Raw genomic sequence first — 24,330 nt, 5'->3', positions numbered from 1 at the left:
AATGAAGTGTTCTGCCGCTGTAGTAGGTTTAGATTTAGAGTTAGGTTTATCAGTGGTACGGCGGTGTTCATTAAAACGGTCTTTTAAACGTCGTTTAGTTTCTCTTATGTATTGTAAGTTACAGCGGTTACACTGAATTAAGTAGATAAGGTTTTTAGTGTCACAGGTCAAGTGAGATTTATCTAAGTTGTATCGGTCTTGCCTCTATATTTATAATTCATATTCGTTATTTTGGGCCGATCGGATCATCGCTGATCCAACGTACAAGAGTAGGAGTATCGTCCACGGTTGCCTGCTGAACATTTCACCATCATTTAATAACTATTTTGTTTTGCTATATCTATTATGGCCAACATTGTGTTTTCGTAATTCATATAAATGCTGGGATTTTGACCTTGGATGACAAGTAAAAAAGATTCTATTGCAATCAATGTATGATTTCCTTGATTTACTAAGAAAAAGAACTATAATAAGAGCAACATTGTTAGTAAACACAAATATGATTAAAGGCTGATAGTTTCGAAAGAAACTGTTTGGGGCTGCGTCGGTGGGAGTAACGAAATAATTTGGATATATCAACAAAGTTGAAATGGTAAATTGGCCACCGTAATGATTACAAAAGCTGACGTTTCGAGCGTTAGCCCTTCGTCGGAGCGAATAGAGGAATTGTGGGTTGTGTGTGCTTTTAAAGGCGGAAAATGGAGCTACGTTATTGGTGGGTGCATGGCAACGAGAAAAACATGAATAAATTAGTGGAATGAAAAGCGTTCATTGATCCCTGTGGGATTTAGACTGCCGGTTTGAAAGATGAGCTTTTGTTCAAGATTTTTACGGCTTTCCATGCCACCTAAGTGCAAGGAAAGACCGCAGATTGCCATATGTTGCTTAGAATGATTAGGTAAATTAAAATGTTTAGCGACTGGTTCCGATGTGTCCTTGTCATTCCTTTCCACGTCTCGAAGGTGTTCTCGGAATCGGTCACCTAGTCTTCTGCCTGTTTCGCCGATGTATATCTTTTTGCAATAAGTGCAAGTTATGCAATAGATTACATTAGCGGAGGTGCACGTGAAGTGATCGGTGAAGTGAACGCTTTTCATTCCACTAATTTATTCATGTTTTTCTCGTTGCCATGCACCCACCAATAACGTAGCTCCATTTACTGCCTTTAAAAGCACACACAACCCACAATTCCTCTATTCACTCCGACGAAGGGCTAACGCTCGAAACGTCAGCTTTTGTAATCATTACGGTGGCCAATTTACCATTTCAACTTTGTTGATATATACAAATATGATTAAACAGCTTAATAAACGAAAAAGTAGAAATTGTGACACTCCTACTCTGTCGTCAACTGAAGAATTACTAAGATTCGCCTCGTAGGTTCTGTTACTAGAGCGCATGTGACAAAACTTCACTCCTTGACAGTCATGGTTGCTTATTTTGGTGTCTACCACCTTATCCTTTTTCTTTCATTGCAGGTGATATTGCTTTACAAATAAAATTAAAAGAAAACTATGTGCACTACATTCTGTCAATGGAGAACAGCACGACTCGGGCTTAAAAATAGAAACCAGACAGTTAAGCGGGGTGCGACAGTAATTCCCACTTGATAGCTGCCACGTGAACTGTCTGTGTACACCGCTATTCAAATATACAAGTGCGCATTTATGGCCAGGCTACCGATTGGTTCTGCCTCACATTTCTACTTGCGTTGCTGTCATGAGCAAACTAATTTATACACGTTGAATAATTCTCAAAATTCAAGAGTAGCGGGTTCGAATGATTTCAAATAAGCGTAACAATGGTGTCGTTTTGCTGGCGTGGCATGGTGAGTAAATGCACTATTTTAATCAGTGTTTGAGTGTTTCGTTTCGTTAACGCGTGAGTGCACCTGTTTGACTCTATCTTCCTTTGATTGTTCGTAAAAATTCTAAGTTTCGGTATCTAAGTTAAACGAAGGCCTATCAAAACACTGCGTACGTGCTTATCACTTCTTTCTCAAAAAACCTCTCATTATTCATTACAAAGCGGAAACTTTATATTTCAAAATTATTTTGAATCTCAAAGAAAAATCAATGCTTTTGAAGTTTCGTTCTGAGGCACAAATCAAAGTCAGAAGTTTAATACCCGTTTCGTGTATTGGTTATTTTAGGACTGACTCACTTATTCCGTTTTAATTCAAGAAGCTGATATTCAAACTAGTGATTGGAAAGTTCCTGTGTGTCATTTCATAAATAGCCATAAAGACATGTACTTAATTAGTTTCTACATAATTGCTTTCCTCCCACGGAGGAAATGTCAGAATCTGATTGCAGTGTTTCCTTTACCAGAATTTCCCTGATCTATACTCATAAAACTTAGTTTACTACTACAGAAACACGCAAACAAATGAAATTTATATCACAAGCTTAAAGAGTTAGCCTCCATACAGAAGCCTAACTAAGCCATAACAACATTATCTCTTGAATGTATTTGTTTTATTTATTTGTTTTCCTTTTGTTGTTATCATGCTGTGTTTTAACATAACAAAAGCAAGAATAAGTTCATTTGCTGGAACATGAGAGTGCTCAAAGGTGTCTTACAACAGACAATGCGAGATGCATTACTGAAAGAGTCACGAACTTTTATGATTACTCACTGGAAATATTCGAAAATGCACCTGTTCACCCTCAATTGATGCGCTATAATGTACAAACGGACTCTAATTGAGAGGTGAAAAGGGGCGCTCTTGATACGAATAAAGCAATGTTTACATAATCTTAACGTAATCTTCTCGGTCTTTAAACAGCACGAAGTTTCTATTGTTATTATGCTTTTATTATTATATCAGGACATTTTTTTCCCCGAAAAACACACTTATTGAGAGGATTTTTCTAGTGACGGTCTTCTCGTCCTGAAAAGAAAAAAAATAGAGAGACCGTAGCTCAAGCATCAAACGTTTGCCAAAAGAAATTTTTTAGCCTAAAATTGCTCTTTCCTGAGAAGCAACGAGATATGTGAGACCCGCTAAATTCTGATCATCTCGGGTGATTTAAGGTGAAAAATATGGACGTAAAACGTTTGTAGAATTAGAATAAGAATCATTTAGAATTTATGAACATGCGACTATTGGATTTCTTCACGAGGAGACGGGTTTTCCAACAAATTATTAGGGATCTTAAGGAAATCACGACGGCAACGGCAATGAGGACTTGGCAAAAAACAAGAGACCTAATTGGCAGAAAAAAAGCTTAGCACGTGCATTTTCAAACTTTGCACATTTCATAGCCCTCCCTTTCCAAAAAGGAACGCGAATTCACCAAAATTTCCGTTGTCCGGGAAAAGAAACACCGACGGCAAAATAATAGATAAATAAATATATAAATAAATAAATATATAAGAAAATAAATGGCAATTTATATAGCGCCCTATCCAAAAGCTTTAAGGCGCTTCACAATCAAGGTAAAAATTCAAAATAATAATCGAGCATAATCATTCATTAAAGTAACCGTTTAAAAAGATAAGTTTTAAGATTACGCTTAAAAGCGTTAAGATCTGCATTACATTTTATGGTTTCAGGAATGTCATTCCACAGCTTTGGTGCAGAGACAGAAAAGGTGCGATCGCCATAAGATTTCAACTTGGAGCGAGGAATCAGTAACAAGTTCCTACTCGGTGACCGTAAAGATCTCGTAGGCTTCTACGTTTCTAACAAGTCACTGATATAACTAGGGCATAAATTATTTAAAGCTTTAAACTGAGTAAAAAATAAGATTTTAAAAATAATCCTCTGCTCCACGGGGAGCCAGTGCAGTTTCCTCAGTAAAGCAGTAACGTGATCAATGTTAAGTTTAAATTTGGAACTTCACCCCGCTTACATTCATGATACTGAAATTGAGGTGTGGCGTCGTAAGAGACGTAAAACACACCAGCCACTCACGGAATTCTTACTATAAATTCAAATTTATTTTTAAGTCGACATTTTCTTCGCCGTTGTCGTCCTGACTACTTAAGGTCCCAATTCGCTCAATCATCGGCCTAATGCCCTAAATCCATGTCAAGATTTTTTTAAGACTTTCTTCAACACGTTTTAAAGGATGAGTTATCTGTTGCTACAAGCAAACTCAATGTTAGCTGTTGCAATATTTTCTTCTGGAACGTTTTAAAACTTGAACACCGTCTCAAACCTAGTTTGACAGTCCACGATAGTTAAAAATCAGTATTCATTTGCGCTTCGGAGCAAACTAAACAATGAATTATTTATGTTAATTGCTAGCAGCCAATCGAAGGGAAGTATTTCATGTATGTTTGTGTTAAACAGCTGAAACAGCGATATCCATGAGAATGTAAAAGAAAGATTCTCAATCAAATTTAGGAGCACATTTTTTTTTTTTTATTTTGTTTTGTTTTGTTTTGTTTTTTTTGTTTACGCCTTACGAGAGTTAATTGACAATACCTTTTTTTAAACTTCGATTGCACTTTCGGGTATATGCTGGTGCTTCCTTTGTAGTACTCCGTCATTAACGCCGTAAATTCCGGTCATTAATTTTTGCAGGTGGTGTTTTATTTGTAAAAGTGATGTCAAACTCCGCATGAAATGAGGCACTGAATTCACCATCATTCATATTCAGAGGCAGCACTCATTGGCGAGCATCCCTCACTGTTACGGAAAAGAAACGTCGTGCCTAGAGGTTAGAAAGCTCAGCATATGATCTGAAACTTAGGAAAAGGTGGGTTTGGCAAGAATATCTAAACTTCTCGAAACGTGTAAACATTTTTTTTGAAAATGATAAGTTTTCTGATCGTGTTCACACTTTGCGTTTCTAGTCAATGAACGATTGTTGACTTACCTCATTCAAAGGAGCGAAACCAGCTACGCAAGGAACATCCGACTAAGGCTTTCACTTAACATCGTCGATAACAAATGCAGGGATATGCTACGGGATATGCAGGGGTATGCTACGGGATAGGCAGGGGTATGCTACGGGACTGCTTTATTTGTTGTTTGTGGAAGATTATACATACCTGCTAATTTCCGCCAGTTTTTCGATTCTTCTGACTCACAAACTGTCGAATCCCTTTCGGAATAAAATTCTAAATTTGAACAATTATTCACTCCGACCTCTGACGTGGTTAAGGTTAAAAATTTCTACTAATCGTTCCTCTCAACCATACAACTGACCCCTAGTGACTGAAAGCTGACTCTATATAACTAAGTGCCTTAAAACAGGACTTTACAAATTCTTATGGGGATAATTAGTCATTCTATCGGGGAGTAACTAGTTGCGTATTGGTCCGACTTAAACGCCAAAAAAATAAACTACACTTAAAAATAAACTAAACGAGATCTTTCGGAATGGCTCTAAATAGAGACTACTTACCCAGATCGTTCAGAATGGCTCAAAACATAAACTAATCTTGAGACCTTTCGCAACGGTTCTCCACTGAACTATAACACTATACGATGAATATTGATCGTGGACAAGATTATTCAAAGAATTTCACCAGGTCGTATACGTTATGCAACAACCACAAACGTTAGTATGTAATTGCCCTTATTCCAGTTCTGCGTGCACGGTTTAGTTGAACAGCGGAAACCTATGGTTGCGTACGCGAAAGCGAAGCTATTGGGTCAAGCTTTACTGAAGATTACTAGCAGGAGTGTAGAAAATATTACATCGCTGTTAAAGTTTAGGTAAAACATAATGGTTAGACACTGTATAGCCTTTGGCTGTACGAGCCGAAGTTCAAAAGAAGATTGTTGCCGCCTCACATGGTATTCGTTGCCGCTATCAAACAAAAATCTTCTCCGGAAATGGCTGGTAAAAATCCGAAAGGAGAACACTCCTTTAAACAAAAGTTCCTATCTATGTAGCAAGCATTTTGAGTCTCAGTGCTTTGTAAAGACCCTAGGAGGACAGCGAATGCGACTCAAACCGGACGCTATACCTACGACGTTTATTTTCTCCCCTGAAAAGCCACGGAGGAAAATACCTATGATCGACAAGCAGCAACAACAACAACAAAGAAGAGAACTGAGACTGCGAGATCATGTCTCAATGTGAGTAAGGATACGACTGTGAACATCAATGTCATTGATGAGCAACTAAGAGCAACGAAAACACAGATCCAATCGTGCTCAAAGATCCACTCGAATCCACAGAATCAGGAAGACCACTGCTTGTAACAGCAGCCGTGGTACTAGTAGTTTTGCTCGCTTCGTTCACTTGTTTACATGCCAAGTGCTGCCACTTTTCAAGAAAATCGTCATCCCATCCGTTCTTGACGTAGCTTACAATCCTATTTTAAAGAAAGGGTACACAGACATTAAGATTCTGTAACGATTTATCATCAGGGTAAAAATACCAAGATTTGAATAAATATTATGAACTCACCTTTGAACTAGCACGGGTTTCGAAGCTGTCGATCCAGCACTTTCATCTTTGGCAGTTCCTTTGCGATACGAAAGCCATTCCTTCAGCCTTCCTTTTTAAAATCACGAGGACACTTACGCTTAATATTTTCTCTTTCTCTTCGGCCGATAAAAATGCTGATTTTGAAAATGAGTCAACACTTTCGACGCTCATGCTAAATTGGACTTCACAACTTTTGTAATCTTCTAGAAAGCTTGACCCGATAGCCTCGCTTTCGTGTGCACTAAGACAGGAAGCCGCTGTTCAACTACACCGCGCACGCAGAACTGGAATAGCGGCTATTGTCTTCGAACTGCTTCCTCTGTCTATGGAAGTCAAAATCAGCATTCCTGTATCGCGGGGGACTCTCCTCGTTACTCTTTAATCCCTCAAGCAGATGAAGGCGGATCTTAAAAGACCAAAAGATGTTTTTTCCCTAATCCAGGATATCGTCTTTGCATATCGTTCCCCTTCTTGAAAGCTATCATCTCCACTAGGCGGCTGTGATATCACAAGTATTCTTGGCCCATTCCGCTGGGTGTAGTAGACATTAGGGGCTTGAATGTTCCGTGTTCAATCTCGAGAACTCTCCCTGGGTACTAGCGCTTCTTTTCACTCATGCATTTTGTAGATCTGTTCTGGCTCTAAGTTATTAGAGGATTTGGCATTTGATATTTTTGGTTAATGCCTCGATATTATTGATATTGTTATAATATTCATTATTATTATCATTATTATTATTATTATTAAGAGATCTAGAGTCCCATGCGACATTAAGAACATAGACATCCAAACAACAGAAAGCGCCAGGTATATTGAATTTTAGACTTGCGTTCTTTCTTTTTAGACTATTTATTATTTACAAGTATTTGACAGATTGATTTCCAAATAGTTGCTTTTTATGTTAATAATTTAGCAGTGAACTCTTTACTTTGCTTGAGCTATGAAAGATACATTTTTGATGGAGATTTTATAGTATTTTTGTTTATATCTTTTTACTGTTTATTGTGGATAGAGATTAGCGCAGACTGCTTTTGCTGAATTCTGGGGAACTTTAGCCAAAACGAGGAATACTATTTTGCTTTTCCTTTTTATGTCCGATTTTCTTTTAGATGAATCATTTATGATAAACGATTGATGTATTTCTTCTTGAATGTTTGTTTGTAACTTAATAATTTTTATAAAAATTATTTATTGTTTTGTAGAACTTTAGAAATCAAAACTGTTATTAATAAGACAGTTTTCTATTGCACATATTCAATTTTCAAGAGCTAAGGTCAGAAGTTGGTTTTCCTGATGTAATCTTTTTTAGTTTTAATCGACATATAAAGTTTATTATAAGATTTACTCTAATGTTTTATTATTATCATACTGTCGCTCCGCATGCGTATTGGTCAGAAGTGGGAAACTGTAATATTATGACATAGATAACTATTTTTTGTATTATTGTTTTTTATTATTATAATCATTATCACCATCATTATTATTAATTTTTTTCATTGTTATCATTTTTATCATGTTACACAGCAGCAGTAGAAATTTGCTCACAAAATTGTAAAAATTACAAATTGCTTGTAGTTGATCTGTTCAACCATTGAAGAAGGACACGGCAAGCCTCTGTGAGCATTTTTTGATAGGCAGCAACTCGTTCAAAGAGACATTCTCTGATCAAACTGAAATAATTTTATTTAAAAGAAACGTCAGGTAACTTTGTCATCGATGAATTGACCGGCGTTATATTTTCTGAAGACTCACGTCTTCAACAATAAATAGCTGTCTAAAAGAAAAAGAACTGGAACATTAAAGCTAAATGATAAGGTTTTACACGTCAACCCAATTTGATCGCCTCAAAGAAATCAAATCGCCACCTTTGTGAAAGGAAAGCAATTTTATTAGCAATAGCCAAAGGTGACGTGTTTGAATAATGCTTTTCGATAATGATAGGCCATAAAAGGAATCTCAACCACTGGTTTCGTTTGCATGAAATTGCAGCTGGTAACATAGAATTTTAACAAATATTTAGCAAGAATATTCTCTTCAATTCTCCTTATAGGTACAGCTTTTGCTTTCATACTTTGCGTCTTTGATTGCTTTGCTTTGTAAAAAGTAAAGATTTTCAATATCAGTATCTTTATCCTAGACAATTTCTTTCCTACGTAATATTAAAAGTCTAGAGGAGCTTTCTCATATATATATATATATATATATATATATATATATATATATATATACATACATCATTACAGTTGATTCCTTAGGTGAGCATGAACCACTTGATGTTAAGAATAGATACGAATGGGCCGTCTTAGTGGTAAGTCATTTGATAATTCAAAACTTCCTATTTGTTTAATATTTTCTCAATTTTTCTCCGACACAATTATCTGCTGCGGCCCAAACTGATTTCCAGCGTCCGCCTATATGTTGACTTGTACCGATTATGTTTAGTTTATATGTTAAGTAATAAGTTATGCTAAACACCCTGTCTTTGACAAGCGGCATGTAATAACGTATGAGTCTTAGTGTGACTTTCCTTTGGGGGTGACAGCTTTGCAAAGTTGCGCATCGCCAACACAAAATCCCACGTAAAATCATCAGAAATAGAATTATAGAATAGTTTATCGCCATTAATCAAATGAAGGAAGCGTAAAATCACTCTTGTCATCTTTTCTCTTAACTTTCTAGACAGTACATACTGCAAGATTACAATGTTCAAGTTTCTACAAGGATTATCGATTTGCTTTTCAATTCAGGTATTTTTCGCAGCAAATGGTGGCTCTTTGCAAGATCTCACTGGTAAGTTGTGTCACTTTGGAATTATCACATGTTTTACATAGGAAAGGAGTGAAATTAATTTCATTTTTCACATCCAAAACTGCATGTTACCAATAATTTTCCTCATTGATTTTTTCGCTCATCAGTAGTAAGCAATAATTTGTTTTTCTCTTCCATCATTTGTATTTCTCTTTAAATCCAAGATTGTAGATATTGCCCTTTCTTTCATCTTTTGCACGAAAAACCGGGGATCCGGATTTTCCGATTGCGGCTACGGCCGATGAAAACTAGCAATCTCCTCTTTCAAGCTTATTCAAATTCGCAATCATTGTTAAACATTAGCAAAGATAAACAAAATCATCTGTTCGTCTTCAAATATCGAAAAATCCCTGATATTCACATCACCTTTTTTTTAATTTCAGTCTTTTAAAACTTTCATCGTACAATATATTTTCCTCATTTATATTGCGGACATAAACAGAAAGTAAAAACTTAGGTCATTGACAAATTAAATCAACGAAAGGAAATATATCCGATTTTATTTAAAAATCCCAACTTAAGTTTCAAGGATATCTTTCTCGTCTGCCGGTCTGCATTAATGGAGGAGTAAAGACCGCCTATGATTTTAGGCTTGAGAATATGATACACGTACGTTGATAAATATTTCACAGATTGTCATTTGACCGGTTTTCCGCCTACATTCTCCTTTTCCTTGCTATAGAATCTCTAACTACGAAATTTAATCAGTGGCTTTGTTGAATGCAGCTGCTGGTTCTTTACAGTAGTCATATAAACGTCCGAAATTCACTTTTTACAAGATTTAACACGAAAGAAAGCGTTACGTTTATATTGTTTTCTTGGTTTCACCAACTTTATCATCCATCTATGATTAAGCTTAACCTTACTGCCGTTAAGAGATGGATAACAGAGGACAATTGCCGGTTTTTGCCGCAGAACTCGTAGAAGCGGAATCCCCGACCCATGCGTAATTGGTTTATTCACGAGCAATTGAGAACTTTCATGATAAAATGACAGTTTAAAGTCATTCTCAGAACACTCACCTAAGAAATCGATTTCAAAGGAGTGTCTACTCAAAACTTTTACATAGAAATATATAGTAAAACGTCATCAATGTAAAACTAAAGCGTTTTGTTCAAGTGGCTATAATGTTATTGACAGTACATGAATCCTACTTGAGTTTCTCTGACAACAAGCATTAACAACAAGTATGGTCCACCACCCGCTGAACTTTTCTCGAAAGCGTTCAACGTAAAAACTGGCCCTTCCTCGATTTTCTGAAGATCTCGTTTTTAAGGGTCATGATAAATGACTAGGAAATATGTATGGTTGAGTGGTTCAGATGTTTATTGCAGCCTGACGACCACTGAAATGGGGATCTCCCGTTGAACTAGAAAAACTTATGAACGTATATTACTTGCTCGATAAAATTACATTTGAACACCTTTTTTCATTCTAGGAAATTGCTCCTTTGATAAAAAAACGCTCTGTAACTGGCGAAATGAAAAAGGCAAGGATCATTTTGATTGGCTACTCCGACAAGGAGCTACTCCTAGTCTTAACACAGGACCAAGCAACGACCACTCAGGTAGATAATTGTAACAACCTCCACATCAATTTTAATACGCCCAAGGTAACAAGAACTAAATTATGGTGTGGAATAAAGCCCAAATTAAATGGTCAAAATTTTGATGAGATCGTTTAGATACAAGGCATTAGTATCCTCCTATCACTGAAACATGACAACTTCGAAAAATCGGGTGTACGCGCTGTCATAACTATTTTTTTTTCAATATTATAAAACAAATATGATTTTGTCGTAGTACGACCTGGAGCCATTCAAATTTGTGACCAGACCATTCTTTCAGAGATGACGCTGAATAACGGCTTGATTTCGGAAGCCTATTTGTAAAGTTAACGGTCAAACTAAATTTGTGTTTTCAGGAAATGGCTCGTACATTTACATAGAAACCTCACTTCCACGTAGATATCACGAGAGAGCCAAGTTATATAGTCCTTGGATGAGAGGCAGCCAACGTTTAACGTTTTTCTACTCCATGTACGGCAGAGCCATTGAGAGTCTGTCTGTATATGTTAAAGATCAGATGGGAAAAGAATTAAGGGTATGGAGCCGTCATGGAGGCAAATTATCCAGCAGCTGGACTGAAGGCTGCACGACCTTGAACTACAGCGGAAGTTACCAGGTAGCGAGGCAAATCTCATTCAGTCCATTATACCATGTAGTAGGGAAAATTAAATCTCCTGAAAGATGAAAGATGATTTATTTTTGGAGTGCTTTTACATGTTACTTGACCATTCTATTCATAGCCACCCATAAGTCTCAATTTTTATTTATACCACTTCCTAACAAATCATTCGAATAAGCATCAAGCAACTTTACTTCCAACTCCCGAAAAGTCTTCACTTATTTCCTTGTCCTCCTAACTCACCATATAAATTAGCCAACCACCCTTTTAAATTGTTACTCTGACAATTCTTATACCATTTCAATTCAGGTCATAATTGAAGGTATGGCAGGCGTAAGTTACACTGCTGATATCGCAATTGATGATATTAATTTTAGCACGAATCTAACGTGCGTCTCTCCTGAGAATATCACGCCAGTTGGGGCATTTGAAGGTACGTTTGGAAGATAAGTGTCAGGTAAATTCTTATACCTTGATTTTCTTTTCTCTTTAGTTCAGTAAGCGAAGCGTTTTTAACAAATCTATGTGCGTTATTGATGTAAGTCACCCGGCGAGATGTACCTGTTCTTAATTTCTGGCCATGCAAATAATGTTCCATTTTACAGTTTGGCTGATGTTTCCGTTCTTCTTAACCTTTTGAAATTCTAGCAAACTGTACCTTTGATGAGGGTTACTGCGGATGGCGTAATTTACACGCAGACCAAATGGATTGGATACCAAGAAGAGGTAGAACACCAAGCACAGGGACTGGACCGACCGAAGACCACACAGGTACTTGATCGTATACGATTTCTTGCCATGAATGGCAAAGGAATGCAATGATGGTCAAAAAGCTGCCTATGGCTCACAAACACCTTTTCTTCCGCTCTAACCTATCCCCGCTATTCTGACTAATGATTATTCTTTGGAACTAAACATTTCATAAGAATTTCTCCCGAATAACAATCTCCAGAGTTGACCCTGCTGACTTTCTTTTCAAATTATCTACATTTACCTGTCGAGAAAATGATTACTACATTTATTGCTACTAGGTTCGCTTTGAATGGCAGAATGTGATCTGTCCATCTACTTGCCGCTTTATAGTGACTTTTCTCCACTTTAAGCTTAAAGCTAAGGCAAGTGTTGCCGTTTTAAATTAACTACAATAATGCCCTTAATTTTCTTTTTGCAGCTGCTTATCAGTGCATGTAACTATTCGCTCATATCTTTACAGGAGGTGGAAGATACATCCACATCGAAGCGTCACATCCAGCGAAACAAAATCAGTTCGCAGAGCTGCTGAGTCCTTTCATCTGGGGACCAAAATGTTTACACTTCTTTTATCACATGTATGGATTACATATAGAAAGACTTGATATATTAATGAGAGCTGCAGGACAACAGCAAAATCACTTGATTTGGCAAAAAACAGGAAACCAAGGCAATCAGTGGAGAAAGGCCGTAGTCGATATACCTCATATGGGCGAGTTTCAGGTAGGATTTGTCCTATGTCTTCAATAGGGTAACCTGCACTGGCGGAAGGAGTCTGATGACAGAAACTCTTTCCTCTGCCGCCTTACACTCCCCAGCCTCCTCTTCCCTTCACAGCACTTGATGATCTTGGTAAGTCTAAGATACCCATCCACAGAAACTAAGAAGAAAAAGCAAGAACAGAATCCGGCTGAGGTCAACCAAATTTTTCCCATAATTTGGGCCGAGTTTATTCGTGACAGTCTAGTCAGGAAGTTAAGTTAGATATCTTAGCCAAAACTTCGAATTGGAAACGAGTTAGAAGAAAATAACGAATGGTCGAAAGGGAAATAGATGGGCAAACTGAACAACTTTGTTCGAAATAAAAATATATATATATATATATATATATATATATATATATATATATATATATAGTAGCAAATGGACTACTCAAGTGACGCACATATGGATTTTAATACAGCCTGTTTCGTAGACCAACAAAAGTTGATCCACTCATCAGTTAAACTCCATACACACTGAGGCATCGATGCCTCAGTGTGTATGGAGTTTAACTGATGAGTGGATCAACTTTTGTTGGTCTACGAAACAGGCTGTATTAAAATCCATATGTGCGTCACTTGAGTAGTCCATTTGCTACTGTAATCGCTCCTTCATTGTCGAGCACTGTCATGGATCCTACGTTGCCTATTTCGCTTATATATATATATATATATATATATGTCGTGCCAACGTTTACATGTTTCTTTCAATTTTTCGAGATTGTTATGGGCTATAGAGGCGCAGAAATTGTCCTCATTCGTTGTTTACGGGCGTCCTCGCAAAAACAAGTGTCCCTCCAATTTGAAATAATAGTAACATCGAAGAAAATGTAGAGCCAATACGCATAAATCACAATAGTTTACGAGACTAAAATTGTTGAGAATGAATGAGAAATATCTATGACAACATTTTTGCAGGTAACACTAAAAGGAGTCGTTGGCCAGAGTTACCAAGGGGATATTGCAGTCGATGATGTGGTATTGACGGATGGATTGTGTATAAATCAAACCGAAAACTCAAGTGATCAATTAGGTACTTATCTGCTGGACAATTTGTTTCACGCTAACTTGCAGCCCTAAATAGCCCATTTCCTTTAGTGAGTGAATTTTAGTGATAGCTTTGAACATTTATATTCATTTTTGCATAATTTTTCCATGAAAGCTATTGCTCTCCATTTCACCTTCTTGTGTATCTTTGTTTATAATTTGAGGTCTAACTGACGTCAAAAAAATGAATTAAGGCGGATATGGTTTTTTATTCCTATTTCTATTCCTTTTGTTTGTTGTTCGGTTTCGTTTTGTTTTGTTCTCGTTTTTAATGTTCTTCTCCATTTTTCAGTTTAGTTTACCGTCAGAAAATGTCTGATGCAAAACTTTACAAAAAGATAATCACCAACAGTTCTCATCTTTCTCTTTTAGGAAATTGCAACTTTGATTCCCATTTTTGCTTTTGGAAGCCCGATGTAAAGGCAAATTTTCAATGGTCAATTGGAAGGTCCACTCCAAGCGTTCAAACAGGGCCAAGAGCTGATCATACATCGGGTAATGTTTGGAAAGAGATAAAAAAAAATAGATGTTTTCAAGTCTAATTTAATTCTGATTTTTATTTTCGCTATACAGGAGAACCTAGTTTAAGACGACATTAAGTCTAAATCTGTCAAATCAAAGGCGAAAAAAAAACCAGCTAAATTTCAAAAGTTATGCTGTTTTGCTATTTAAACCAACTCCCATCAGCGCGCTTCGAACAAAACTAAAGTTCACCAACGCTGTCATCCTGAGGCTGCTAGAAAACCCTTAAATCATCTTTTGAAAAAAGCATGTTTTGTTATAAAAATTGGAAAAAGTCAAAGGCAATGAAAACAGATTCTGAGCGTGAAGGAGAGCATTAATGATATATAATGACATTTGAAAAGGTTCCAACTTGAAGAGAACATTGTAGAAGGTTTCCTGACGAAGAAAATAAGGGTTTGAACGACAAGGAACAAACAGGGAATTTGTGCTTATGAAACTTTATCATTTTAATCATTTCTATTAGCTCTATTTCATTATCATGTTCTACAAACACTGCTTCCCTTTCGCGTGATATCGTTGTTTCGATTTTGAAATGCGAAGGTTTAACTAAAAAAAGAAATAAGGAACTTAATCGGATGCTTATTCATCATCTTATTTCCAAACACAGGATTTGGGAAGTTCATTTATATCGAGGCCTCGGCACCTAGACGCCGCGGAGACACAGCAAGGCTTAAAAGTCCGTGGATGCAGGGACCACAATGTATGACATTTTACTATCACATGTTTGGTTCCACCATGAGCTGTGTTGTTATCTACGTACAGAACCATAACGAAACCAGGATTAAACCGGTTTGGCTTCAGTCTGAGGATCGAGGAGATCAATGGATACGCGAGCAAATTAGTCTCAACGAGACAGGACAGTATAAAGTAGGTTTATGGGAAGTTAAAAACGTTTCTTTTTTTATAATTTTACAACCACGCAATTAACTCACTAAAGATCGTGAACAATTCCCAACATTTTTGCTTTTCATTTGCTGCAAACGTTTAAGGAATACATAGAATTTTGATTGTCGATATTGATCTCAGTCTTCCGCTCAGTCCGACTTGTTAAATATTTCTTTATCAACCATGGTAAAACATTTGTCTACCATGATTGTCTCCATCGATGACATACCCTGTAAGACTGATAGTTTACTGAGGTGCTGGCAGCCAACCACGATTTTACCTCGTTGTCCCGATCCTCTGCAGGTAGTCATAGATGGTATCAGAGGCAGAAGTTATTTTGGAGATGCAGCACTTGATGACCTCACCTTCCAAAGGGGAGCTTGTTTCCAAAAAGGTACATCTCTCTCCCATTTAAACGATGCATTTGGCTCGCCATTTCAGTTTCGATTTTGTACTTTTTACATGGTTAAGGGAATGTATCTTAAGTGGCTACAAGGAAATTACTAGCCCTCTTTAAAGACTTATCATTGTCCTCTTTTTTAAAGTAATCTTCTGTTTCTGGTTAAATCGATTGGTTAAAATACTTTTCTGTTTCTGGTCACTTAAGCTCTCTAAGGCCGACTTTCTTTATCTTCGACGAGGTGTACATCTTCGAAATATCAAAATATCTGAATCCTTTAGTTTTCCCTTCCCTCTATATCTTAATTATCTTTGAAATTAAACTTGTTCTCCACTTTTTACATAATCTTGCATCATATTTTCTCATCTTACCTATCTCATTTCTAGAAACAAAAACCTTCTACGTTTCTTCGTACAAGGGCCGGACCTTTCGAATAGGTTTGCAGCCCTCCGACCACAGCCTTTACTCCGAGGAATTTCGATTCACTCTTGAAAAACCACGGGGAAATCTGGAAGAGAAACCATATTTTATCTACCCTGCAGTGCTGAAGGAAAAAAGTTTCGTCACACCAGAGTTGGATGTTGTTAATTACACAAGCTTTCCACTAGATGTTGTTGTCCTCAGCAGTGACGCAGAGAAAAATGCTCGAAAGATTTATTTGATTGATAGAGGTCGGTATGGTCAGATGATAAGTCTTCATAGTCACCGGAATGACAGTTGCTGTGGGAGAAAAACAGTATTCTCTTTTGATGCTCTTAACGTTTCTGAACCAGGTGAGAGTATAAAAGAAGACAACACTCGCAAAGCGATTGTTTCTCCTCGATCACCATGCTAGTGGTTGTAAAGCTCATCCATGAAGTCGTCTTTTAGAAAAGATAAGGGAAAGGAACCATTTAGATGAGTGACGGTTACATCAATAAGAAACCAATATCTAATAATTGATGTGTCTCGGCCTGTTCCGTAGTAATGAAACTCAAGTCTTATTTTTCAGGCGATAATCTAACCTCTGGATGTGAACCCGGCTGGTACAGAGCCGGTCCTTCGTGCTTTCTGTTCTATTTGAGATCAACCTTTAAGTGGAGTGACGCACGGAGGTTTTGCCACCAATCCAACGCCGATCTTGCCGTCGTCAATGACGAGTTCACGATGAACGCTGTGGCCCATCGAAGCAGAGAACTAAAATTTGACATCCACGGTGGAATTTATCTTGGATTGACCGGTCAATTCAACTGGGTCTGGATAGATGGACAGACGGTTTCTAAAACGAATAATCTATGGGGCCCAAGAGAACCGAGTGGAGATGGAAAATGTGGGTCTTTCTTGAATGCGATAAGATGGTCTTCAAACTGGGTTGGTTATGGATGGCGCTGGAACGATCAATCATGCAATAGTTTGAAAGGGTACATCTGTGAACAACCACTTGGTATGATGTTCAACGATACGTTTTAAAATTTAAAATCGATCTGATAAAAAGTCTTTCAATTGCCCAGATAAAAACTTCTTCATGGTTACGGTTACCGTAATGATTTTTGTTAATTCCGGAGAAACACCTCGAAAAGTTCATTGTTTAATTGTAGTTTAATACAGATTTTGAGTTCTGTTCGCATTGATTTCGAGTATGGTATTCCTTCCATTCTAAGATAATACTCAAGAGCCTCAGGTTGCACAAGTTGTTCAGATATCTGCCTTTGAATTAGAGATGAGCAAGATATACGTACATGTAGACAGAATGATTTTTAGGGTAGAGCATATTTTGCATAATTTCTCTGTTTCAAAAATGTTTCCTCGATCATGCTATACGTAATGAATACCGTTATCCTTTAATAATCACGAGGAAAAAGTTCGATAGTGGTTTTTTATGTGTTTTAGATGTTCCAATGCCAGTGGTTTTGTTTACTCTGAGGGGTGCAAATGGAACGGTGGACTTGAGTCCAAATGGAGCCACTAAAGCTAAGTCTAATGACATCACGTTTGCACCTGGTCCTTTTGGAAACCCAAATGGCTCCTTCTTCTTCAGTGGTATGAACGACAGTTTCGTGCACCTTGAAAATAACAGACAACTTGACACAAGGTTCTCTACTAGCATTTTTGCTTGGGTGTACCTCCAAAACTCCACTGGGTTCATTTACAAATATGAAACAGTTTATAGATTTTTCACTTGCTCGCTGATGGTGGTTCATCAATCACTTGGTGTTCAAGTGACATACATGGATAGGAAAACTTTAAAGGCATATTTTCTCTACGAGAAAAATATTTTAAACTCAGACGAATGGAACTTTATTGGAACAACATATGATTACCACACAGGGATTGCAACTATTTTTGTCAATAATAGCGTAGTCACCCAAAGAGTTCTCAAAGTAAAAATGGAACTAGGTACTGCTTCAGAAGTGCTGATGGGAGGTTCGACCAGATGGAATAGGTTCTTTCGTGGCAGGATCTCCTGTTTACAGGTTTACGATCAGGCATTATCTGTGGACCAAATAATCAAAGTCAAGTCAAGGTGCAATCAAACTGGTGAGTTGCTCAATACTTCTACTCACAAATCCTTGAGCAATGATATTTAAAACGTTTCTATTGCTTGAAATTCCAAAAATCCCTCGTATTTCTGCTGAATATATCCATATGCCTCGTACGCATGTACATTCTTAAGAGCCAAAAAAAGGGGAAAAACTGCTGAAAAACCTTCCAAAGTACTGATTCAGGTCTTTGAAGAAACCTTTTGCCGACAGAAGGATTGCATATACCAGAGGACTCTAGAAAGCCTTGGTATATGCAAATATATCGAAGGTCTCATATTAAAAATCTTTTCGTAAACTTTTTGTTACAGCACAATTCGAATGCGGTCCAGATTTCTTCCATTTCCATGGTGGTTGTTTCTCTATTCACACCCATAGCGCACTTCCATGGGATTACGCTCAAACAGAATGCATTCGAAAAGGTGGCACATTAGCCAAAGTATCACGGGAAGGCTTACGATCTGCCTTATCTAACAAGCTGGAAGGAATGAGGCCAAAGCCGAACAACTTGCATATTGGTTTCTTGGCGCGAGACGACTGGGTTTGGATCGATGGCAACCCGTTGAACGCCTCCCTTTGGACGCATGGATATCCTTCTGGTCATCATGGAGACCATAGTTGTGCAGTTCTCTCAGCTATTTCTTCAAGAATTAAGAATGAAGATTGCAAAACGTATAAGAATGCTCTGTGCTCCAAACGTGCTGGTATGTCCCATAGTCTATACTTCCTGTGTGATAGTTTGGCATATAGTAGCCAATCGGGCTGTTATCATATTGGTTTTTCAACAGAACTTTTTATATTAAAACGTAACAAACCTCATGTAAACCGATCTGTGATACAGTCTAAGACTTCAATTAAGATTCTCACTCTTTAAATATTAGTTTTTTTTTATAATTAACTGGTATCAACAAAGAAAAGCAGTAACTTCTTCATTGATTCTTGAATTGACCATTTTTTTTCTCTCTCTCAGAAAATTCCTTATCGCATCAAAATTTTCTCAGAAGCTCGAGTGTTCTGATACCAAATGGCCCTTTTCTCGCTATTGACGGATCCTTTTCCACATGTTTTAGGTCCAAAAAGGTAAGAGATAATGTGATACGAGAGATATCACTTATATAATAAACATCGCTAGTTCGTTTATCAAAGCAAATGAAATTATATGAACCTCTGATTGATGGTGATACAAACAACCTTCTGTCCGTCCTTGTGATGGTTGTTTGTTTGTTTCTTTGAATATTTGACTGGTTTGTCGCTCCTCTCACTATTTATCCATTTTTCGTTGCTTTATTTCGCGTCTGCTTCCCTGTTTAGAGTTATTTTATTGCTATTCTCTTGGCCTCCTTTTGAATAGGAGTCCAACCCTTGGTGGCAGGTGACCCTTGAAAAGCCCCTCTACGTTGAATCTGTTGAGATCACCGGAAACCTCGACTGCTGTTCACGAGATAATGGAATTCTTAGCGTCAGTGTATCCACTGATGAAACCAGTTTATATCCATCTTGTACCAAGTCTGTGTCCTATGGAAAGTCGCGGGATTACAAAGTACGCTGTTCACCACCAGCGCGCGGACGTTACGTGACATTTAAGTTGACTGGTAGCAATGTCACACTAGTTCTATGCCAGGTTGTGATTCGCACGAGTGGTAAGTTTCGCCGGTTGCAGTTAATTTTAAAAAAGGTTAAAGTAAAGTGTGCACACGACTATGGTATCTATGGCCTTTGACATGTGACTGTGAACTTTCGCTCTTCAACAGGAACCGGAAGAGAAAGGTCTCTGACGCAAGTTTGTTTTACAATTGCCGCCTCGTTTGGTCACAAGATATTGAACGAGATTTAGAATGTCTTGCAAATTTCAACAGTCATCCAGATGAATATACATACATACTCATAACACTGACCAACGAACGATTGCAATTGCGACTTTTATTTTTGTGTCAGGGATATCTTCGTGTCAAAAACTTGTCCCTTGTTGTAAACATCATGCATTTCAACTGCCATATTAATTCATTTTGGTTTCCATCTATCTTATTTTTGTAGAATTCACCAGCGAAATCCGTGGAGTTTGGCGTGATGCATGGTATAATGTTAACTATGACACCAAAAAAGCACCAACTATGCGCGAAAATCCTGCTTTCCGATATACACCACAAAGTCAAATAATTCTTCGAGATTTCGATGCCCCAGTAAATGTGGCAGAAAAGTACATTCAACGCTTGACTGCTTACATACAGGTAATTTTTCATCATAATTTTGAATACAGGTCACCAACCAATACTAAAAAAATCGTCTCTGGAGCCAACAAGAGATTTTTCTGAGTAGTTAATGACTGTCTCACCCTTAAACTTTCGTGAAAACGTCATCTACCAAAATCGTACAACAGAAAAATCTGAGATAGGGTTTCATCATCTGAACGAATGCAGAAGTCAAAATATTTTATTTACTTTTTCGGAATTTTCCATTTTTGCACTGGAACAGGTACAAAATCGCGTGACCTCGAATGGGTGGGAAAACAGAGAGACAGAAAAATAGCTTCTCGGTTTAAGAAATAATGGAATATGCAATCTCCTGTAGCCTTGGGTCATTTTTCGTCCTTCTTTAGTCAATATAGAAAATGCATTCATCCTTCTACAGGCTCCTGAGAGTGGTAATTACACATTTTACGTGGCATGCGATGATTTATGTGAACTATGGATGCACGGTGTTACTGAGGAAGGCATTGAAACTGTAGATAAGAAGTCAGAAAAGACTGTGTCCAAGCAACCAATCATCACTGTTGAAAGATGGACTAACCATCAACAATGGGACAAGTAAGACACGCAAAATAATAATTGATACGATTAGGGTCGCTTGAAACTTGGATGTGTATCACAGTACGTTCAAAGATAATCGGGAAAAAAGTTTCGACCGATTCTTGGGCATCCTAAACTCCGGATGTTGGTTAGAACCTATGTGCGATCTTCATGCTGTGGTCTTTATTACGACACTTTTTTTGAAAGCTCACACAGTAGTAAACCTTTCCAAATAGAAGATAATTACCTAAGGACAGGGGGGGGGGGGGAAGTATCCTTACTCCTGTTTGTTTCATATGCAGAGAAAACCGCCACTGGCTTTTAGGTATACACCCAAAGGTTTCTGGGTGTTTTTTCTCTTAGATCATATATGCTGTTTTGTTCATTAAGGTATAAAGCCCAGCAAACATCACAACCAGTATTTTTGGACAAATGCCGCATTTACCAAATGGAGGTCTTTATGAGTGAAATAGTAGGCCTAGACCACGTATCTTTGGGCATGCGTAGACCAAATGGTGAATATGAACGGCCCATTCCAAGAAAAAGACTATTTTGGACTAAACCAGGTATGACGCTCGTTCTGTTAATAATAATAATAATAATAACTCTTATTTCTATAGCGCTCTTATCCTATGTTCAAGGCGCTTTACAACACTATACGGGGGACTTTACCAGACTGCCAGTGGCAGTTTACAAACAATAAAGGCGAATTTTAATAGATGCTCCCTCCCCCCAATTCCCAGTAAACAGGCCAGACCACATTACACTTTTCTCGTGATGTGGGTTCTTTAATGTCCCCTGCCTAGTCAAATTATCTAATTAGTAAAGGCTGATAGTTTCGAAAGAAACTGTTTGGGGCTGCGTCGGTGGGAGTGACGAAATAATTTGGATATATCAAAAAAGTTGAAATGGTAAATTGGCCACCGTAATGATTACAAAAGCTGACGTTTCGAGCGTTAGCCCTTCGTCGGAGCGAATAGAGGAATTGTGGGTTGTGTGTGCTTTTAAAGGCAGAAAATGGAGCTACGTTATTGGTGGGTGCATGGCAACGAGAAAAACATGAATAAATTAGTGGAATGAAAAGCGTTCATTGATCCCTGTGGGATTTAGACTGCCGGTTTGAAAGATGAGCTTTTGTTCAAGATTTTTACGGCTTTCCGTGCCACCTAAGTGCAAGGAAAGACCGCAGATTGCCATATGTTGCTTAGAATGATTAGGTAAATTAAAATGTCTAGCGACTGGTTTCGATGTGTCCTTGTCATTGTGACTTGTTGATATATCCAAATTATCTAATTAGTAGATGCAGGAGACGGGACCTACGGTTTATTCGTCCTTGTCCGAGAAGACTAGAATGTCTATCCATTTCTTGATATTATAGAAAGGTAGCACATTCTCCTCAGTTATTTTAAGACCATGAGTGTTGGTCTGGCCGGGGTTCGAACCCTTGACCTCCCGCACAACAGTTCAGCACTCTAACCAATTGAGCTAACCGTTATTGGATTATGTTAGATTACGGTTAGATATGCTGACATATCTAACCGTTGTTAGATATGTCAGCTGTCGTGGACTGGAAGCAAGAATCATCCAGAACTGCATTGTAGTGATTGTTAAAAGCTGCTTCTTCGTTCAATTCTGATAGGGACACGTAAACTAGAAGTGACACTTGAAAATCACGAATCATCCATATTTGGTCTCGTTGGTTCGGAATTGCGCATTTCAGGTGAGTTAATCAGGTCTTGCATTTTGATAAGAGTGTTTCATGTACTTCTAAGCTACTAGGAATAATTAAACGCTACTATATAAAAATCACCTATCTCTCAATGAATCTTTCAGATTTTCTTTTTCAGTTTTAAACATTGTGCCAGTATTCTTGTTGCTGTTTACATTAGCTAGCATTACAATGATCGTCATTGAGATCAATAACTTTTGTTATTAATGGCATTACCATTATAGAGAAAGACTATTTTATGTTTGTGTCGATGTTTCCGTTACTCGAAAGTAGTATCCATGAAACTGTTATCCAAAGAAAGGCTTAAATTGCGATAAAATGAACCGTGTTAGTTGACGAGAATGAGTCTGACTCTATTCCATCGAATTCGATGAGGAAAAAATACACAAATAACATGGTACTCTAATAGACGTCAAACCTAGCATACAAACATCGCTACTTTCATTTTACATAGGATTTTTCCAGTTCTGTTGTGATGGTTTGTATTGCCCAGACTGCCCGCTACAACTGAATATCTCAACGCTGGGACAAAACATAACACTGAACACAGCAGTGAGCCTGTCTTGTGTAAACACATCCTTCACAGCTGTTTTCGATACAATCAAACAACCGGGAAATTTTACAGTGAAGGTCAGTATGTGGGCGTGATTGGCAAAAGCGTGAGGTCAAGGTGGCTTATCCTTGAAATCTATACAAATAGATAAACTCACTGTATACGACCGGAGGAAGGGTCTTTATACCGACCATTTTCTGCAGTCTACTATTCACCGAACATTTTTGTATATTAATACAGGTTTCCTCTTCATTTACAAGTAATCTGGAGAATATTGTCGATCAGAGGGTGTTAGGTCATCTCCATCTTCAAGGTAAACTCCTTTCTCGTAGAACTTTTTACTTGTCTTCTGATTTAAAACAAACTAATTTTGCAAAACTTCATTTATCTACGTACTAGCCGTGGTGTTAAAAGAGTGCTATTACCTCTCTGAATATTGCGGATGGACACAGCCTGATGACATGCTCAAAAAGTGGAAATTAACCGGTACCAAACCCTTCGTTAACTATCCAGGTTAGTTGAAAGCATAGAGGGAAATCTTAGAGCTATACATAGGTACTGATTCATGATCGCGTAGTCTGACAGGAGTGTTAATTTGGCAAAAATGCGAAAATCTAAAGAATATTGACGGCATTAATCTTTACTAGTGCTAAAACTCCATTTTCCTGTCTTTCGTGCCCCGTGGGTATGCGTCGTGGCAGAAACCGTGATAGGCTCTGGCTGCTGTCCTATTCCAGCCGCCTTGAAAATCAGTTTTCTTTCTTTAACACTCCGACGATGTCACCTTCCATGGCAAGACATGAACATTTACACTTCCCAAGCACACTTTCCCGAGTCCTTCAAGATTTGGCTCGATGAACACGCAATACGTTACTGCAACTATATAAGATTCCTTTTTAACTCGTAAATTGCGCGCATGCGCAAGAGCGAGTTGTAGGTATGATGTGATGAATGGCACTCGCTCGCTCGCTCGATTGGTCGATTCC

At 37.8% G+C, this 24,330-nt stretch overlaps 1 protein-coding gene and 1 long non-coding RNA gene across 2 annotated transcripts in view; one reads left to right on the top strand and one right to left on the bottom strand.

Annotated features, from left to right (window-relative positions):
* Positions 1–2,465: 2,465 nt before the first annotated feature.
* LOC148732146 (uncharacterized) lies at positions 2,466–6,584 on the bottom strand. The gene is made up of 3 exons (XR_015999675.1): positions 6,375–6,584; positions 4,436–6,279; positions 2,466–2,893 (listed from the first exon to the last, which is right to left on the bottom strand). It is a non-coding gene; the product is annotated as an uncharacterized LOC148732146 (long non-coding RNA).
* A 2,294-nt stretch (positions 6,585–8,878) lies between these two features.
* LOC111344965 (MAM and LDL-receptor class A domain-containing protein 2) overlaps positions 8,879–24,330 on the top strand; it is a 39,491-nt gene continuing 24,039 nt past the window's right edge. Inside the window, exons 1-23 of the mRNA XM_088756409.1 lie at positions 8,879–9,185; positions 10,642–10,770; positions 11,127–11,386; positions 11,699–11,822; positions 12,038–12,160; positions 12,603–12,862; positions 13,819–13,933; positions 14,320–14,442; positions 15,080–15,343; positions 15,665–15,751; positions 16,144–16,530; positions 16,749–17,180; positions 17,627–18,274; positions 18,588–18,980; positions 19,247–19,356; positions 19,628–19,916; positions 20,311–20,504; positions 20,905–21,080; positions 21,453–21,628; positions 22,702–22,782; positions 23,246–23,421; positions 23,585–23,657; positions 23,744–23,857. Of these exons, the coding sequence (XP_088612535.1) occupies positions 9,098–9,185; positions 10,642–10,770; positions 11,127–11,386; positions 11,699–11,822; positions 12,038–12,160; positions 12,603–12,862; positions 13,819–13,933; positions 14,320–14,442; positions 15,080–15,343; positions 15,665–15,751; positions 16,144–16,530; positions 16,749–17,180; positions 17,627–18,274; positions 18,588–18,980; positions 19,247–19,356; positions 19,628–19,916; positions 20,311–20,504; positions 20,905–21,080; positions 21,453–21,628; positions 22,702–22,782; positions 23,246–23,421; positions 23,585–23,657; positions 23,744–23,857 (4,822 nt within the window). The 5' untranslated portion in view covers positions 8,879–9,097. The remainder of the gene's footprint in view (positions 9,186–10,641; positions 10,771–11,126; positions 11,387–11,698; positions 11,823–12,037; positions 12,161–12,602; positions 12,863–13,818; positions 13,934–14,319; positions 14,443–15,079; positions 15,344–15,664; positions 15,752–16,143; positions 16,531–16,748; positions 17,181–17,626; positions 18,275–18,587; positions 18,981–19,246; positions 19,357–19,627; positions 19,917–20,310; positions 20,505–20,904; positions 21,081–21,452; positions 21,629–22,701; positions 22,783–23,245; positions 23,422–23,584; positions 23,658–23,743; positions 23,858–24,330) is intronic.

The sequence above is a fragment of the Stylophora pistillata genome, chromosome 4 (assembly GCF_964205215.1).
Source record: "Stylophora pistillata chromosome 4, jaStyPist1.2, whole genome shotgun sequence".
In the NCBI taxonomy this organism is placed as follows: domain Eukaryota; kingdom Metazoa; phylum Cnidaria; class Anthozoa; order Scleractinia; family Pocilloporidae; genus Stylophora; species Stylophora pistillata.
Note: the sequence above shows the minus strand (reverse complement) of the source record. Positions and strands in the feature narration are given on the sequence as shown.